The 18,869-nt window shown below is 30.9% G+C and overlaps 2 protein-coding genes and 1 pseudogene across 5 annotated transcripts; all 3 read right to left on the bottom strand.

The window, feature by feature from the left end:
- Window positions 1-6,417: 6,417 nt before the first annotated feature.
- On the bottom strand, window positions 6,418-6,743 carry LOC114169760 (annotated as a pseudogene).
- Window positions 6,744-7,107: 364 nt separating this feature from the next.
- On the bottom strand, window positions 7,108-11,823 carry LOC114174663. 2 transcript variants are annotated; one of them, XM_028059490.1, is made up of 4 exons: window positions 11,434-11,823; window positions 10,871-11,059; window positions 9,925-10,103; window positions 7,108-7,912 (listed from the first exon to the last, which is right to left on the bottom strand). In XM_028059490.1, exons 1-3 carry the CDS (start codon window positions 11,578-11,580, stop codon window positions 9,939-9,941), a joined length of 501 nt encoding a protein of 166 aa, XP_027915291.1. In that variant the 5' UTR covers window positions 11,581-11,823; the 3' UTR covers window positions 7,108-7,912; window positions 9,925-9,938. The 2 variants fall into 2 exon arrangements, 1 of the variants encoding a protein (XP_027915291.1); XR_003602694.1 differs by lacking the exons at window positions 10,871-11,059; window positions 11,434-11,823 and adding an exon at window positions 10,189-10,336.
- Window positions 11,824-12,983: 1,160 nt separating this feature from the next.
- On the bottom strand, window positions 12,984-16,655 carry LOC114168759 (mitochondrial carnitine/acylcarnitine carrier-like protein). 3 transcript variants are annotated; one of them, XM_028053683.1, is made up of 3 exons: window positions 16,569-16,655; window positions 14,031-14,422; window positions 12,984-13,670 (listed from the first exon to the last, which is right to left on the bottom strand). In XM_028053683.1, the coding sequence occupies exons 2-3, from the start codon at window positions 14,420-14,422 to the stop codon at window positions 13,169-13,171; spliced, it is 894 nt and encodes a 297-aa protein (XP_027909484.1). In that variant the 5' UTR covers window positions 16,569-16,655; the 3' UTR covers window positions 12,984-13,168. The 3 variants fall into 3 exon arrangements, with proteins under 3 accessions (XP_027909484.1, XP_027909493.1, XP_027909502.1); XM_028053692.1 differs by lacking the exon at window positions 16,569-16,655 and adding an exon at window positions 16,251-16,544; XM_028053701.1 differs by lacking the exon at window positions 16,569-16,655 and adding an exon at window positions 16,240-16,427.
- Between the last annotated feature and the right edge of the window lie 2,214 nt (window positions 16,656-18,869).

The following is an 18,869-nucleotide window of genomic DNA, read 5'->3' as shown; positions in this document are numbered from 1 at the left end:
TACTTCCACATACAGACGTGTATGAATATACATATAATATTATATATATATATATATATATATATATATATGAAAACAAATGACATGTGTTTTTAAATTTTTTTATTATAATAAAAAATAATAAAATTATTATTATTATGTTATTATTATAATTATAAAATTAAAATATTTTTTGTAACTTTATTGTAAATCATTTTTATATATTTTGTCCGTAATTTTATAATTAATAATGGACATATTGAAAAAAATATTAAATTTAAAGAAACAATTATTTAAAAAAGTAAAATTAATATAATAATTATTTTAATTTAAATATATATATATATATATTTTTAAGGGTATTGAAAAAGAAATAAGAACACAAAAATAAAAATTTCGTTATATATATATATATATTGTGTAAATTAAAGAGCAATATAAAATCTATATGTAACACCGTCAATTTCATGAGATGTATATTTTCTTATGATTAACATCAATATAAAATTACATTTAGGTTAAGATTAAGATTGTGGTAATCGAGAAATTAGAAATTAGAACTGAAGACAACTAGGAAGGTAAGTGAATCGGAACATGTTAAAAATTTAAGTCTAACATTTATTAAAAATGAGAAAATTAAACAATATATAAGATGAAAATCCATAAATATATTGTTTTATTAAGATGATCAGATAAAGAGATATTTATGGTTAAAAATGTTTCCACTTGAGAAAGAGTATATAAATATGGAAGAGACTTTCCCTTAAGAGATATTGTTGATAATTCAAGTGTTAGTCTAAGTCTTATATTGAGTAGAAATTAAAAAGTTAATCAACATATAAAGATGAATAACACATAAACTTATTGTCTCAAAATTTTGAATTTAGAATGATATAATTCTTATGTAATTTAGATTAAGGTCTCGTTCATATTCTATCTTCAATGAATTTTTCTCTTAAAAGATTCACCAAGACGTGTGATAAAAAAATGACAAAAAAATATTAAGGTATTATATAGTTTAGAGTAGAAGATCTCAATAATAAAAAAGAAGTATGAGCGGTAAAAAGAAAACAAAGCACTTAGATATAAATACATAATATTTATATTGACTAAATCATGAATATAAATGTTCTAGAACAATTGATGTAAAAATTTATTTTTATAAAAATATTATTTGAATTTAAAGTACATTAAACTTATAATGATTCATACAATATGATATTCCAAATAATTGTTGTAAGACGAGTAATTACTCTTAAATTAACTTTGAAGTAATTTCAATATTTCAAAGACATAGGTTATGAATAAACTATAGTTATTAAATAATGTGTTTTGCTTAGAAATGTCTATAGAAAAAAATAATATTGTTGTCTAAATAAAATTTGAAATAAAAAGTCTATTACTAAATTTTTACTTATGTTCTGTTTTTTTTTCTCTCTCTTGCCTTAAACAACTTTTCAAATTGAAAAAAAAAACGTATATCTTACAAAAACATGTTTAGACTGTTATAAATGGTTTATTTTTTCAATGACCATTCTTCCATGTATACTAAGTGTTTTTCTCTTGTCTCATTGTGGAATTAGAGCTCCAAAATCTTTGATTTTTGAAGGTAAAATATTAACATCACATCACATTTGAATTTAATAAAAAAAATCAGGTATTGTTATTAGAGTTTGGCAACAGTAACGAGTCATATTATTTTTGCAATCCGTAGATTAATTCCTGGTGTTATTTTAAATATTGTTGAGGTTGGTTTGGTTTAGGTACGCCAACCATTTTTATTTTTTTTGTTTGTAAAAATGTTTTCGCCACACATGTCTGGGCTTAGAAAAATTTCGCCACATAATTGTTTTAACCAACTATTGGTCAATAATTAACGACACGATCAACAATATTAATTTTTTAACTGAAATGTATACATTCTAGATTCTATGTCTAGAATTTTGAGGGGAAAAAACAAACCAAAAGATATTTACAACGAGAAATTACATTAATATGAAAATTATTATTGATAAAAATATTTTAAATAAGATTTTAAAAATGGTAATGTTTATATTATTTTATCTAAGTTTGGTTTTATGGAGAAATATGTTTATTTGTTTAAGCTATAATTTGTATATTGCATCTATTCGGGTTTTCAATTTATTAAAAGACTAGTTGAATTGCATTGACAAAGAATCATGTATAATAATATTTGTTATGATATTGAGAAAACATGAGAAGAGTCACAGAGACAGAATCGAGAGGGAATGAGAAACAAAATCTGAAATCTAGTTACTAACTACACGATAGAATAGAATGTACGTGTTTATATATAATCAACAATTATTTATAACAACTTAACAATAAACTATCTGATTAATTAGAACAACTAATAATTTATATGCAACTAATTAACAAGGGCTCGCTTTAGTACGATAATACTAACCAAGCTCACATACTATACCATTGTTACCTTTAAGTACTATTAATTGACACATAATTTTAGTATATTATCTGTAAAAAAAAATTATTCATGTATTGTTAGTTATTGAAAATATCGTTGGATGTAAAACATTTTCATATTATTCAATTACAAATGTATGTACATTAATTTTGCTATTTTTTTGTAATAACTATCTTAGAATAGTTAAATAATATGACAATACATATTTAAATATTCTATATATAAATTACTATAATATTAAATTTATTAAAAAATAACTTCTTAACTTAATTTTTTGAAGTTTGATAATTACTTAATATTGATAGTTAAAATATTTCATTTTTCTATTTCTTCTTACCCAAATCATGTTTTTTTAAATAAACATAATTACATAAATAATGTCACACAGTTTTTTCGAGTGGTAGATTTTGTTAAAGAATCTTAGCTTTAAAAACTTTAGACAAAAGGAGTGAAATATAAAAATATTAATTGAAAGTAAGATTTTACCTTTTTATTTTTATTAACATAAATCCATTTATCATTATTTTTAAAAGCAAAACAGGGTTAATATCGAGGTCATCATTAGCCATCTTCATTAAAGAATGTTTGAGGTTTTCTTTTTGTGTGTGATAATTAATATATTTTGTTTTATAGGTGATAAACAAAAATATATTTAATAATGATAAAAACACAAAAAAAAATGACATACAGCTTCATACTTGCAAAACTATTTTATTTGTCGTATATAATAATATATATATATATATATATATATATATATATATATATATATATATATATATATTTATATGTTTTGCAATAAAAATCATGTTTAAAAGGATTTCCTTTTTTGTCTTGACCTAGGACTTATAAAATGTGAGAAGTAACCTTCACACATCAAATACATATATGAGAATGAGATGATATATTTTCATATGAAAAGTAAGAATTATAAGAATTATGAGTCACAAATCCATTGTTCGACTTGTTTTAATGACTCATCATTGACCTGTCAAAAATAGGTTGGGTCAAACTGATTCATTAAATAGAAATGGATCACGTGTAATTACTTGTCCCACATAGGATAACTGTCAGGTCTGGTCAGACTAGTCCATAACTTTATTTTTTTTAAATATTTTTAATTTGTTTTCAATTTTTCTAAACTATTTAATTGATCAAAAGCATGATTAATCATATAAAATATTTTCTAAACTTTTAATTGATTAAATAAAATAAAATAATTATTATATTTACAAATTAAATTATTTTATTATAACAAATAATAAAAATTTAATTTTTAGATGTTAATAATTTAAATTATAATACTATTATACATTTACATTTTAAAACAAATTAATATAAAAATTTATTTTTTAAAATGACTTTTTACTTTAATGTTTAATTTAAAAAAAAAAGACCAAATGATCAAGTTGGACTAAATGGATCACTTCAAAACGGGTTAAATTTTTTAACCTAATCCACAGGTTGAAATTTTTAACCTAATCCGTCCTATTTGGATTGGTTGACGGGCGTGATCCATCCCATTTAGACAGATCGGTTCATATTTATATGCATGTCGCGTCTGAGTGCGGTATATGCACACTTGCCTGCTTGCATCCGTGTGTGAATTTGACGATATTTTACGATGCTTTAATAACATTTTTCCCAATTAAAATCACTTCCAACTAACCAAATTTAAACTAGTTATGTTGGTCAAATTATCTCGGTTCCAAAACATGTCATGTGATTAGTTTTAAAATTATCCACATATACTCTTCAATAATTCGTACACAATTAATGTTGGGTATCAGAGTACCAGCACAAGTACTCACAACTAAAATACAAGATGAAAATAAAGGAACAAAAATAGATAATAGGCAACGAATATAATTTATTCAAGAAAAGGAAAAATTACATATCATTCTCTCTAATCCCAAGGAGAAAACAATGACAACCCCTCTCTTGGAAATAGGAAAAACTAATACAAGGAGAACCTTAAAGGAGAAACTAACCTTCTCTCTTAGAGGAGAAACTAATATTCTCTTTTAATTCTTCTCTCAAGCAAGTAAAGTAAAAGGAATAGAAAGGGAGAGACTTTGGGATAATTTCCTAAGGAAACACTGGACTCCTTTTATAACATTAAAAGTAATCTCCAAAGTAAGTTCCCATCGATGTGGGACTTCTTTTCTCACAATCTCCCACTTGAAGATTTTGATGAAATTAATCAAATCTTCACACCATGCTTTATTCTCTGCCTTCATGTTGCTTGTTCTTCTGGTAGACTTCAGTAGGATCGAATCCACGTAGACTTCATTGACACATAATTCTGATCCTCCAAAACGCAATGCAACACCTGAGGTTCCTCCTAAGGACCTCTTGTTAATACTTCACTGCTCTCCACCAAACCCGCCATGAACCTACTAACCACTCCCACTGCTTGTGCAATGTCTGGTCTTGTACACATCATAGCATTCATAAAGTTGTCCACCACCGATGCACTCGGTACTCAAGACTTCTCCATCCTCTCCGCTTCACTGCTAGGACTCATACGTGAGGAACAATTGATAGAAAGTGGGGTTGAAATTGGCTTGCAATCTTGCATGTTGAAGCGTCGCAAGATTATCAGTAAGTATTTCTTCTGAGAAAGCCAAACCTTCCTATCTTTTTTGTCTCGGTGTATTTGCATCCCTGAAATCCTTGTTTGCTGGTTCCAAGTCCTTCTTCTCATACTTCCTAGCCAATTACGCCTTCAATTCTTGGATTTGAACTTTGTTGGGGCCTACCTCCAACATGTCATCCACATACAACATCAATGGTCTAAACACCCAGTCTGTTGTAACCGAGGCTTATGAAGGAATCAGATCTCTGGTACGAATACCTGAGCTCTCTTTAAACCGTACTGAGATTTGTTCAACCATGCAAACCAAGTTTTCTTGTTCTTTAACGCCTTCTGGTTGGAGCATCATTTCATTTCTGCTTAACAATAACCTTGTGGGTAGTGGGACCCACAGGTGGTACCCCTTCACATTGTTAGCATAGCCCAAACACTTAATTTTCCCCAGTTTCAAGCTCTACTCGTGCTTTGAATTCCTTGAACTGGCAACAACACATTTGACTTCCTCTTAATGTAGTACACCCACAATCTCCTGGAGTAAACTTTGATTCTCCTAGTGATAACTCTGGTGATTCCCTTACATCATAATAAATCAAGTCTTCTTGTGTTTTCTTTTTTCCTGGTAGTCAAACTAACCATCTGCGATCTATGACTATGTTTGTTGGCTTACCACACAATGCTCGCGTAGAGGTAAAACAACCTTCTTGAGCCCGAGTAAGAGATTACGTTCTGCCTGGATTTGCAAACTTCGCTCTAACTTATACCCAAGTTTACGATGTCACGTCAACACCGCTTCTTCTTGACTTGTCGATGCAATCATTGCATTAGCATCCTGCAACGTATCTCCAAAAGCACATACACATCTGCCATGATCTTCTGAGCTTTCATGACTTACCAGATCTCTCCTCTTCATCACAGAATATCTTCGTCCTCCGAGGTATTTGCCATACAACCTTGTGAGGTTGATGCCTCAGAGTTCTTTCCTCCATTCTTCAAATGCCAACAATCTTTCTTCACATGCCCTCTTTTGCCACAATGGTAGCATTTGAGATGCTTCTTACTTTGATATCTATCATGAGACTGACTCCCACTAGATCCACGTTCTGTTGATCTACCTCTCGTCATCACCAAAGCTTCTATTTGCCTTGCACTTTCCACCATATCCTCTTTGTTCTTTCGTCTGGATTCTTCTTCAAGAAGAGCTCCGGCAACATCCTCAAAGTGTAGGAGGTCAGCAACGTTGTAATTTGTAATGTTGATGACAAGCTGATCATATGAATCAGGTAAACTTTGTAGTAGAAGCTCCGCACGTTCATTTTCAATTATGTTGAAATCTGTCGCTGAAAGTTGGGCAAACAACGTATTTAGATTGTTGATGTGGTCTGTTACCGATGTGGACTCACTCATTCGAAGAGTATAGAGTTTTCTCTTCAAGAATATTCTTGTGTGAAGTGACTTAACCTCGTACAGGCTTGTGAGAGTATCCCAAATCTCCTTCGCTATAGTCTTCTCCCCAATGCTGGATAAAACCGCATCTGCCAATGCTAAGTGCAAATTTGCTATAGCATTGTTATCTATTTCCTTCCACTTTTTATCTGTAATGCCGACAGGTTTTTCTTCAATTGCTTCTAGACAATTGTCTTTTCTCAAAATTGCCTTCATCTTCAGTTTCCACAATGAGAAATTTTTCCCATTGAACCTCTCTATCTCGTATCTTGCTGTCATGGCCTTAAAACCGACTTATGCACTTCTCACTATGAATAGTACTGTCTACTGGAACAATGGAAGCAGACCGTGAACCAGTGCACCAGGTAATTCCCAGGAAAGAGAGGTGGGTCACTAATGGACACGCTTAAGTACCAAGTCTTTCCTAGCCAGAACTTTCCTAGACATGCACTTTCACACTACCACACTTTATCCACTATCACATCACTATTCTAATGACAATAGCAGCGGAAGATAATCACACAAACGAACCAACAGCTCTGATACCACTGTTGGGTATCAGAGTACCAGCACAAGTACTCACAACTAAAATACAAGATGAAAATAAAGGAACAAAAATAGATAATAGGCAACGAATATAATTTATTCAAGAAAAGGAAAAATTACATATCATTCTCTCTAATTCCAAGGAGAAAACAATGACAACCCCTCTCTTGGAAATAGGAAAAACTAATACAAGGAGAACCTTAAAGGAGAAACTAACCTTCTCTCTTAGAGGAGAAACTAATATTCTCTTTTAATTCTTCTCTCAAGCAAGTAAAGTAAAAGGAATAGAAAGGGAGAGACTTTGGGATAATTTCCTAAGGAAACACTGGACTCCTTTTATAACATTAAAAGTAATCCCCAAAGTAAGTTCCCATCGATGTGGGACTTCTTTTTTCACAGTTAACAAACTTAGATTAGAGCAAGTCAACCACTATTATTTATAGTAACTTATACTAGAACCAACTAAATGATAAGTATATGAATCACATGCAAATGATGAACAAAGTCAATTCTAATAACAGTTTGCAACCTGAAATAACATGTCCTTTAACATGCGAAGAATAGAAAGAAACTCAGAACAATATTTCTGTCTAGAATAAATTAAACGAAAATGATGTACTAGAAGAAAATGAAGGAAATAAGTAATTATTTGGTTTTGCAATTACAGGTACATAGCATGAGCCATTTATAGCAAAAGAGGAATATTAAAGATGGTAGTATCCCACATTGTGATTATACAATGCATTCATGTCATGGTTTCGGGTCAAAGGGGGCAATTAAGATTCCTTCACGACAACTTTAATAAAATATGGGATGTTACGCGAAGCATCCCAAGTCACTGGAACTTCCTCTGTTTCTCAATGCACCATTACCACCTCTTCTCCAAACTTCTTATGCAAAACCTGCATAACAATAATAATATCAATAATTTAATCATTTTAATAACTGTATAGGAAATAATAATAATAATAATATTTTATATTTAGTTGAGGGTCATAATTAATTGTGTTTGGTCCCTAGGGATGTGTAAGAGATAAATGGCCCACAAGAGGTTTCCAACTCCACACAGTGTTGCGTTATGTCAACAGCAACTTGCAGAAGCTACCCACTTCTCCAACCATTTATGTGTTCACATTTCTCTCTAATTCACTATAAATATAATATCAACATTAAGTATTATTCATACAATAATTTCTACCTATCTTCTCCATCTATTTGCTTTTCTTTTATCTCATCTCATTATATCATCACCTACTTCATCACATATCTTTATGTATTCTCTCTTCTTATTTCTGTTGCGTATGTAAAAGGGTGATGTACAACATCACTCATGTATAATAATCGGATGTGACATCGATGGCTTAGTAGCTATAATCATGGATTAGAATATTTCATGCATTCAAAATCAAAGTGAAATTAAGTTGACCAATTGATGCAGTTATTTTCAGACTCCGGGTTATGTGAAAGCAAGTAGATTAATGTGGTAGAGCACAATTCTAGAAGAATCTGATGACAATATTTAATGGGAAAATAAAAAGGTGAAATGATTAAGGGAATATATAATTGGATGAATTGATGAGAGTTCAGGATTATGATTGTTGTCTGTATTAATAATGGTGTTAAAATAATAAAACTTTGCAGACAGAGAAATAATTTCATTGGTTGGTGGCATCCAAAAGATGATGGTCATTGCACAACTAGAAACTGTCTGCTTGTAGCCACCATTTGATTCCATTATTATGAAGTGAAGTCTCTGCTTTTACAATTTTATTTTGCTTACCGATAATTACACTAAAAACATTGCTGTGGCTGTATTATGAGGTCATCTGAACCAGACAGATTAGTTCCAAAACTTAAAAATGGATGTCTGCATCATTCCACGGATTTTCCAGCTCACCACAGTTTTCTCTCTTCGAACAAATCTATACACTGTTACTATCTAATACACAACAATTATGTAACATTTATTAGTATAATTTCAACGCCAGCCAGAATATCCATTTCATTTTCATTGCTGCAAGATTCACGAATCATAATGGCCACAAATAAGTGTTTAGCATTTTAAATTTGGTGGTCATGAGAACATCTCTCAGCCGGCCAATAAGAGCAGGCCCTGCTGTTTTCAATTGATACCATGAAAAGTAATAAGCACAATGCCAGATATTCCATTTCTTTTGGTTTTTATTTTTAAAATAAGTATGTATATGCCATTGTTATGGCATGAACATGAAATTCTCTTTAGACCTTTCGTTAGTGGGTGTATCTGATTCCAACACCTTAACAAATCATTTTTCAATTACACCTTCTTTGCCTCTGACGGCTCACTACGATTTATAGACTTTAAAAACTAATGTATTTCCTCAAATTTATAACGTTTTGGCTCTGTCTGAAAAATATGACATGTGATATTAGTATGTCAAATTTGTTGCTTATTCCCTAAACACATCCTTAGTTATGTTATGTTATGTGAAATAATCATTTAAAAACTCTAGGTCCGTCCAAACAACGAGATCGATGGCATCTCTTTTCCAATAATTCGACTTAAATAATTAGAAGTATTGGGTTTTGTCTGAACCTGGAATCTAAGATAGTGTTATTACAGTTCATGATTTCACATGGTCCCTTAAAAACTGCGATGCTTCATTTCCCCAAGTACTCCAGTGCAAACAATTGTATACTTTTGTTTAACATTCATACAAGTCCCAAACAATTTTGTTCTTGAGTATATAATTTGGTGTAATATATCAGATGAGAAAACAAAATCTATTAAAAGAGATTAATTCTTTATATTTTAAAAAATAGTCTTTGATTTCTGATAAATAACTATCCTAGATTTATCTCATCCAAATCTAATCTCATACTTCTTTAATACCAGAAAATTCATGGTAGGGTAAAAGAAATAAAAGAAACTAACCAATGTTATGAGGATCAGCAACCTAGTAGTTTTAAATGTGGCCAACTAACAGTAGATACTCGTTTCTTCTCAACTTGGCCTTTCTTTTCCTTCTTCTTAGGTCTATTCTTCACCACCTGCACCTGTTGCTTAGGAGGGCACGAGTTTTTGATTTGTTCCTTCTCACTCTCACATTTTTCCTGCAACATGTTAAAGGTTGATTCTGAGATTCATTCCAATAATAGCATAGGATTCTGCAACCAGCAGAAACATCTTGTAAATTACTTCTATGTTGCTGAAGGTGTTGCCAATGCCAAGGTAACAATAATATAAAACAAAAAGGTTATGTAGTACACACTGCCTATGATGTTGCTGGCAATTCATTTACATTTTCCCATCGTAACCTAATTTGCTGGCTCTTTGGACTTTACTGCTTAGTTTATTTAGATACATGACAACCAGAAAGAAAAAAAATATAAGCTCCATTAATTCGTGACGCGCATGATTTCTTTCTTTTATCTGTATGAACACACACACACACACACTGTTTAACAAACAGATGCATAATTATTTGTGGTCCTTACAAATTTTCATGTTAGGTATGCCTTATATTCTAATCTAACTGGATTTGGGTACATTTTTTAAGGGTGAAAGAGACATAATGTTAATATATTTTTTCTCATATCTAGAGGTTACCATTGTATTCTTTATTCTTGCTATAACAGGAAGTATTGTGATCTAGGACCGAAACCGAAACTCTAAGCACTGATTGTAGCACAAGAATTAAGAAGAAAAAATTGTATGAAATTTAGTTTAATTGACTCTTGGATGGTGACAGTGAATAAAAAATTTACAGGGGTTAGTTGTAAACCTGTAAACTATAATGTAAACATTTGACTCTTCAACAATCAATAATTTAGTAGAAATAATTAACTGTTCTATTTCAGTAATGTTGTTTTTTTTTTACCTGGGATATTTCATTTGTCTTAATAGGCACTAATCCTCTCTCAGTATTATCTGAGAGATTGTTGAAAGTTGGAAACGAGCGACATATTTCTGTCTTGGATCCCTGGCTGGTAGAACACTCCCCAGAAATTTGTGTGGAATCACGGGACAACGGTACAGAATTTCCGCTTGAATCAATCTCTACATAAAGCTAAAAACACATCATTGGGTTAATTTACATGGTAGATAATTAATATGTTTACACTTTAAAATAATTAAATTCATGTAATGACAGTGTTGATGCACCAAACAGTGATGATTCTCTCCAACATAGAAGTGAGTGTGACTGTATGGTATATGTTGCTCAGTAATGGATGCTTATGAAAGGATGTCATTTTCATAGGCATGTAGATGACAGTAAAAGAATAAAAATCTCATTTATGTAAAGAATTTTTTATGCTACGGTTGAATCACGATTTGAACATACATAAAAAGTTTGTTCATTTTTGCATAATTGTTTTGAAGTAAATATCTATCATAATTTTTTATTCTACAGACAAAAGTAGAGCGAATTTAATGTTTAACCTTAAAAAGTCTGTGTTCAAGAGAGGCAACTCGATCCAACATTGTGCCTTTAAAGAGATCCTCTTTGGTGGACAAATCCAAAGATTGTTTGGCTTTGTCAGCAGGGACATTGCTGCCATATCTTTGTTTTCTTTCTAAGTATTTCATCTGTCATGACAACCATAAACACACATGTATAAGGAAAAACCGAGGCTCACAAGGATAAACAAATGTTTGAAAGGCTAAGATTCTAAGAAAGATATGTGAGAAAATTGACGTGATTGTGACAAATAAGAAGAAGGTTATTAGGGAAGTGAAAAGGTCACAATGAACTCCAAATGATCCAGCCTAGCAATGAGAGAGATGGATGAGTGATGAGAGGGTAGTTTGGGGTCATCCATTTTTGGCACGTTCCAGTGTTCTGTGTTTCGATAAAATAAGAATGATGTGTTATATATTATCACACTCACTGCTCGCACTCAACAGAGACATAACAAACAAGAGGAGAAAATCAACTCACCATTCAACTGCGACATTTAATCGTTCGCACCTTTTCCTTGGACCCAGATTGGTCATACATTAGTTTGTTATGTCACGTGCCACTAACCATTTTTTTCTCACTTCGTTACACTGAATACAACGACTGGGTCTTATGAATGTTTTATTTTCTGGCGTTTTTCTTGTTATCATTTTTCATATTAAATTTGTAAATTTTGGGGTTCTTTTGTTACAATCTTTTGCCGTTTGAAAGATAACGTGGTGTAAATATGATTTCATGATAGTTAGCCACTACTCCTAAGTGAACTGGATTGGGCCTTGCATATCAGATTGTCTTCATGGGCTATCCCTTATATCATAAATCTTTGGCACTTTCTTCCGATACCTATCAAATTCTTTTCTGCACCCCATCACACCGAAATAGAAACTTCCGAAAATTTTGATTCTGAACAGGCGTGAGTGGTTTTTCCGAAAAGATATTTCCAAAATTGGTGAGTGTCTTTGGAAAAATTATTTTCGGATTTGGTCAAGTATGTTGCAGAAAGTAAATTTCAGAAATTCACATATTAATGGAGGTGCAAGAAGAAATTTGATAGGGTGCAAACCTGATTCTGGAACAGAATTCTAACAGTGACAAAATCTAGCGATTACTTCATACTTCCGGCAATCATATAATCTACTTTCTGAATAAATTCTGTCCATTGACATCTCAGGAAACGGTAGAATAATCTTAATTGACAAGAGTGCATTATTTCCTTACAACAATTTCTGTAGTATTTACTGTCAGGTTTGGACTAAGGTGCATCATGAAATCTAAAAAACGAACTTAAGTTAGTTTACATAAGATACAGTGTGCCCACCAAAAAAAGTTAAGATACAATTGATCCAATTCTTGCAAGTTCAAATGATTGCATCCTATCTTGATCACAAACCTCAAGTTCACACTGTACTATTAAGATACATTTGAAATTGCAAGAATTAGATTTACCATTGTATCTTAACTCTGAAATTGTTTTCTAGGACGTTGTTTGTGATCTAAAAATATTTCAAGCATAAAGGAAAACACTTAACCCTGAAATAAAGTGCTGCTGTATAACCCCGGATGAAAGAACGATTCCCTGAAGCAATAACAAGTTAAGCCTTTTGTGGGCATATTGCAATTGAAATGCGTGAAATGAAAATGTTTTAGGAATTTAAAAGAAAAAGAAACATGGTCACTCAATGGCACTGCTGCTATCAGTGGTTCTGTATGAATTAATTATGCAAGAGCTGATCTTGTCATCTCATATGCCAAGAAGCAAGCTGCATTAGCAGGAACACTTCGGGCCATTGCTGGACCAAAACCCTTATACAGGCCTTTGAACCCCTCAGTAGCTGAAATTCTTCTGAAAGCATCAATTGAACCAGAGAACTTGGGGTTTTTGTAATCATCTATTTGAATCACACTCTTAATAACATCAGTTGGGTAAACTGCGAGCCAGTAAGCACCTCCAGCCAAGCCTCCAGCAAGCAACAGAGAACCTCTATCCAGTCCTGAGGTATCAGTGCCACCAGCAAGTAATTGCTTTAGTGCTTCATATACACCAAACAATGCAGCATTTCCAGGTACTTCACGAGCCATGGTGGGAACCATGCCCTTGAACAGACCTCTTATGCCCCCTTCTGACCTGAGAACTTGCCTGGCCACATCCACGGGTCCCCCATATTTCACTGCCATGGTTGCTGCTCCAGTGCCAGCTAATGCACTTTGTGCTTGCAATCTGATATTCACCATGAAACAAAACAGTTAGAAGATCAATACATTGTCTAAGTACTTCTGTTTAAATGATTATATGAAAAACGAATTCAGGAAAAGTTAACTGCAGCTCAATTCACTCAGCTTATTCTCATGACTATCTGATTTCATGTCAACCACAAAATACATGATTGGATTTGTCTAAAGTGAACACTACAACAAGGGATGGTTCACAGAAAAGTTATTGCTATCAAAGAGGTCAAAATCTATGAAAAGTTTTAGAAGGAGAAAAAAGAAACAGTAGATATAGATGTTGATAGAAAGAATATACAGGAAATGTAACGAAACCATGAGCATTATTAAATCATCATCAATAACCTCTGACCTGCATTTGATCAATTCAGTAGGGCAAGCTAGAAAGGAAACAGCAATTCCAGCTCCAGCTCCACAAACAATCTGCTGATTTACTGTGAGAGTAGCACCAGGATGCGACCTCAGTAATGTTTCCATTTGCCCCCTAACTGAAAACAGAACAGCATTGAAGGCTGCTACTGTGGCAAGTGGGGCTCCCATACCCTTGTATAAACCCCTTGGACCTTCAGCTGCCACCGTCTGCTTGACAGCATCAATTGCACCAGAATATCTCGGAAGCTGGCCCGGGAGGGGTGTAGGCTGGCTTTGGAGCTTGACCTTTATGGTGTCAAATGGGTGGCCAACTATTAGTTGCGCCACCCCTCCAATAGTCCCAGCAGTTAGGTCCTTTGCCACATCTCCCATCTGAAAAATAAAAATTCCAAGAATGAAAACTGAGGATATGACAAGTAACTTGAACATGTGAAGGATAGAGAACAGGATTGTTTGTTTCAAAAACACGACTCCTTGGTGTTTCTTTCCCTTTAATTTCTGCTGTTCAAGTGAAAATGTGACACAAGTTCAAGGTATATATGATATTTTTCAGGATAAAACTAGAGCTAAGAAGAGAACTAAACTTCATTAGAGTAAACCCTCATCCTAGTGTTTGAAAATTCATGTATGAAACTGTAGGCCATGACTTTATAGATGTCATTATTAGTCTACTTGGCCGGAAAAAACCTGTAGAGAACCAAATCGAAAATAACTTTCCCCAATGTCAGGGATCAAAGTATCAAGGATTTATGTGACTGACAATTTACAAGTTAAAGGACTAGAATGAGGATTTCCACTTTTTTTAATTCTATAGTGGTAATTTCATTAGAGAAGCATATTCAACACCAATTATGTCAAAATGCAGATGTTGGAAAGTAATAATAAAATAAATTCTTTAATTTGCTTCATATCCTGTGCTACTTCGGAAAATATTTATAAGATGTAGTAATTACAAAATCAATAACAATAACATCAACAGCTTTATCTCACTAGGTGAGGTGGGATGCATGAATAACAAAACCTACTAATCTCAGTTAAAAAACTAAATTTCTTGGGATATTATTGACCGTGTTTAATAATTTCCTCCGATAATTTCCTCCGGTGTTCTTCTTGTCCACCCTCCACCCAAGGCTAAAATATAAAAGAACATACAACCCAATGCCCTCATGATGACTCTACTGACCAATGCAGATGTCCTAATCACTATCTTGTGTAAAATAAGAAAAAAGAAAACATATTAAGACCTAGAAAAATTTCAAAGGTAACAATGAATTAATTGCTGCTGCAGGACATAGTACTATCACATCCCTGAGAAATTATCCTTTAGGCAGTAGAGATCAGACAACTGAATTGACCCAACCAGTCTTGTAATTAGTGCATGGATCCTCTAGAGGTGCCTAAAACTCATACAATTCCACAAAAAGGTACAGTCATAAACTTTCTAACTGGTGAAAAAAATCTCTACTTATCATTAAGCTGCTTAAAGGTTAAGTTTAAATTCTACAACTTTAGAGCTTCCCAGGCTTGACACGAAGGTATAATGAGAGTGTTGTTTGCTAACTAGCTCAAAACTGTTCTGCATTATTTTCTTAACTTAATCCTAAACGACATGAGGCCAGAAATAAATCCAAACAACTTTTAACAGTGTCATTATGTAAGGGTTGGAAGAAAAGGAAAGGAAGAGGAAAATGCCACAGCTATGAAGATCAAACTCATTCTAAGGCATGTAAGACATTTCCGTCCCTTTGTGATCCATCTTAATTAACTCTCAAAGGATATCCAGATACAACAAAAACAAAAACCAAAAGTGGTTCAAATCGAAACAGTATCCAGATACAACAAAAACAGAAACCAAAAGTGGTTCAAATTGAAACGGGTTAAGGATATTAAAACTCCATCTTCCACTCTTTTTGCTTCACAGATTAAATTAAATAAATAACCTCTCTCTCTCTCTCTTTCTGATTTAACAAAGTACCCACGAATTCACAGAGACAAATTCCAGAAAAATAACTCCAACTAATTTAGATCCCAGAGATAAAGAGAGAGACTATTGTGGGAATCAAACGTCTAAAGAAAGAAGGATAGGATACATAGAGTATGAGTATAAGAAATTAGAAATCGGATCGCTGATGTTTGCATGCATTTATCCTTGTAAAACAAAACACTTTTGAACAAGGTCAGAATATTACTGTGCTTTCACCTGTTCCCAAATAAATAGATGAAATAAGAATGAAGTTGAACCAACACTCTTGTTAGGAGTGCAGAGTGAAGAAAACAACAGTATTGTATGTAGAATAAAAGGGATGAAATGAAAGAAGAAATGATAGTATTGATAGAAATGAGAGCGGTTCAAAATAAGAGAGGAGTGTTAGGTGAATCTGTGAAGTGGGTTGTTTCTGAAGGTGACAGATACTAATCCAAATGTGAAACACACGACAAATTTTAGGTAACAACAGAATATTAGAGTTACAGAACCACACCAGAAAGAAATTTTGAGAGAGATGTGCAATGTACAAACCAGAGTTTTTTCAGATGATAACACAGGATGTCTCAGAAACCCGCTCTGTCTCTGTGTCTCCGACTCCAATGAATAGATGATATGAACTTATGCAGGAGAGAAACATGGAAATTCAATTTATATGATTTATTTATTTATTTTCATACCAGAGTAATTCCTAATAAAGTTAAAACTAGTTTATTTTATTATTTTTTAGTTTATAATTATATTTTACTTTTCACAGCATATTTAATTTTTTTCATTATTATAATTATATTTATTATATTAGATTCTTGATATGCACGTCTTTTTTTTAATAATTATTTTTCTAACTTAAAATATTATTTTGTCAATTTTATTGTCTAAATAATCTTTTTTATAAAATTGATATTTTTATTTAATTTTCAAAATTTAATTATTTTAAATTAAAATAATTATTTATAATAAAATTGTAAAAATTATTAATATTTATTAGCTTTTATTATCATTCAAAACAGTGGACACACATGCTGGTCCTCATGTGTTTTGATGAAAGAATTTTATTATATATTATAAATTTCTTTGTAGTCTTGCATGCATATTTATGATTTTGACTTTAGATATTGTAACTTTATAATAAATTAAGAAAGAATAAAATAAAAATATTTAAAATATCAGTGTATAATATATTTATTAGTTGGAAATTGGAATGACAACTGTTAAGTTAAGCAAATACAGACTCTTGTCTTTCTGATAAAAAAAATTCTTTGCTACACATCAAATTTGTAAAAATCATTGTTTAAAAATGTAAATTCAAAAAAAACTTGCATTGAAAACTATAATTGAAATAAAAACATAAAAATGAAAAATGTTTTAAAAAATAAATTCAAATAAACTCTGAGAAAATTACAAATTTAACTAAAATTAATTTAATTAAAAAGAACTTTAACTCTATAAGTCTAAATAAAAAACATAAATTTATAAAATTAAAATTTTAACAAGTTTTTAATAATTAATATTTTTTTCATCAATAACACTATTTTAATCAGTTTATTTTAAAGAAATTATAATAACAAATATTGGTAGCATAAGTATCATGATAAAAGTAATCTTCCATTAGTAAGTAAATAACTAAAATATTCCTATTGGTGCAAGTATCTTTTTTAAAATGTTCCTAGACAAATATGAATGTCACCAACCATACATAAGATAAGATGCAACCATCAGAAGTTCAGAAAATAATAATAAAAATAATAGAAGTGAATGTGTACTCTTTTCTGTCCAAATCCCAGATAGTATCTGTGTAGGGAATGACATAATATCTGGACCCTCTAGGACTATTTAATGAGGTAACAGCAATCATAATTTTTCAACTTCTTTTATCATTTTTAATTTATAAATTAAAATAATTTATTTATTTAATTAAATATGAAAATTCATGGTCTCAATTTAAAATTTGTATATAACTTGTAACTAGAATTTATATTCTATTTTTAATTAATTTTATAAATTTATATATATATATATATATATATATATCTAAAATTATATTATTTTAATGTAATAAAAATATAAATATTCATACTCAAGTTTTCGCTAGTAAAAAAGAAAAAAAGAAGTCAAAGTTTAATTTTTGTATGATATCTCGGCATAAGAAATTAAAATTTTATCATATTTATTTTATTTCATATTTTCTCAATTCTATTTTAGAATTAAATTAAAAATAATCATATATGTCAGACATATTTTAAGGAGAAATAAATAAGTGCTTGTAAAAAGTTGAAAAATATTAAAATCGAAATATTTTTATTTAATGATATTAATATTGTTAATATCACAAAACAAATTTGTTATTAAACTATTCGACTGGTGTTTTCTTTTGGTTATTAAGATGTATATGTATATATTAATGTATAACTAAAATAACTTCAATTAAAGTTAATTAAAAAACTAATACCAATAGAGTTAATTTAAGGAATTTAATTGTTCTTAAAATGAAACGACAACTTTAGTAAATCAAACGAATAATCAGTTTATAAATATAATATTGCATCATGTCTAATTATATACATATATTTATTATATTTTCCTTTTATTTATCATTTCATACTTCATAATATATTTTTATATTTTTATATAAGGTTAAATATGTTTTTTATTTTTAAATTATTTATTAAATATGTATTTTATGAGTACTTTAAAATAATGTATTTGTAGTTGTTTCTATTCAAATGTGTGTCATTAATCGAAAAACAAATATAGAGAATGAATAATTTGATTAAAAGTTAATAAAGCTTCAAAAAAGTATCTCGGTCCCTAAGCTTTAGGTGTGTCTTTCTATTT

The sequence above is a fragment of the Vigna unguiculata genome, chromosome 2 (assembly GCF_004118075.2).
Source record: "Vigna unguiculata cultivar IT97K-499-35 chromosome 2, ASM411807v1, whole genome shotgun sequence".
NCBI classification, from domain to species: domain Eukaryota; kingdom Viridiplantae; phylum Streptophyta; class Magnoliopsida; order Fabales; family Fabaceae; genus Vigna; species Vigna unguiculata.
This window is presented reverse-complemented; position numbering and strand designations above follow the sequence as displayed.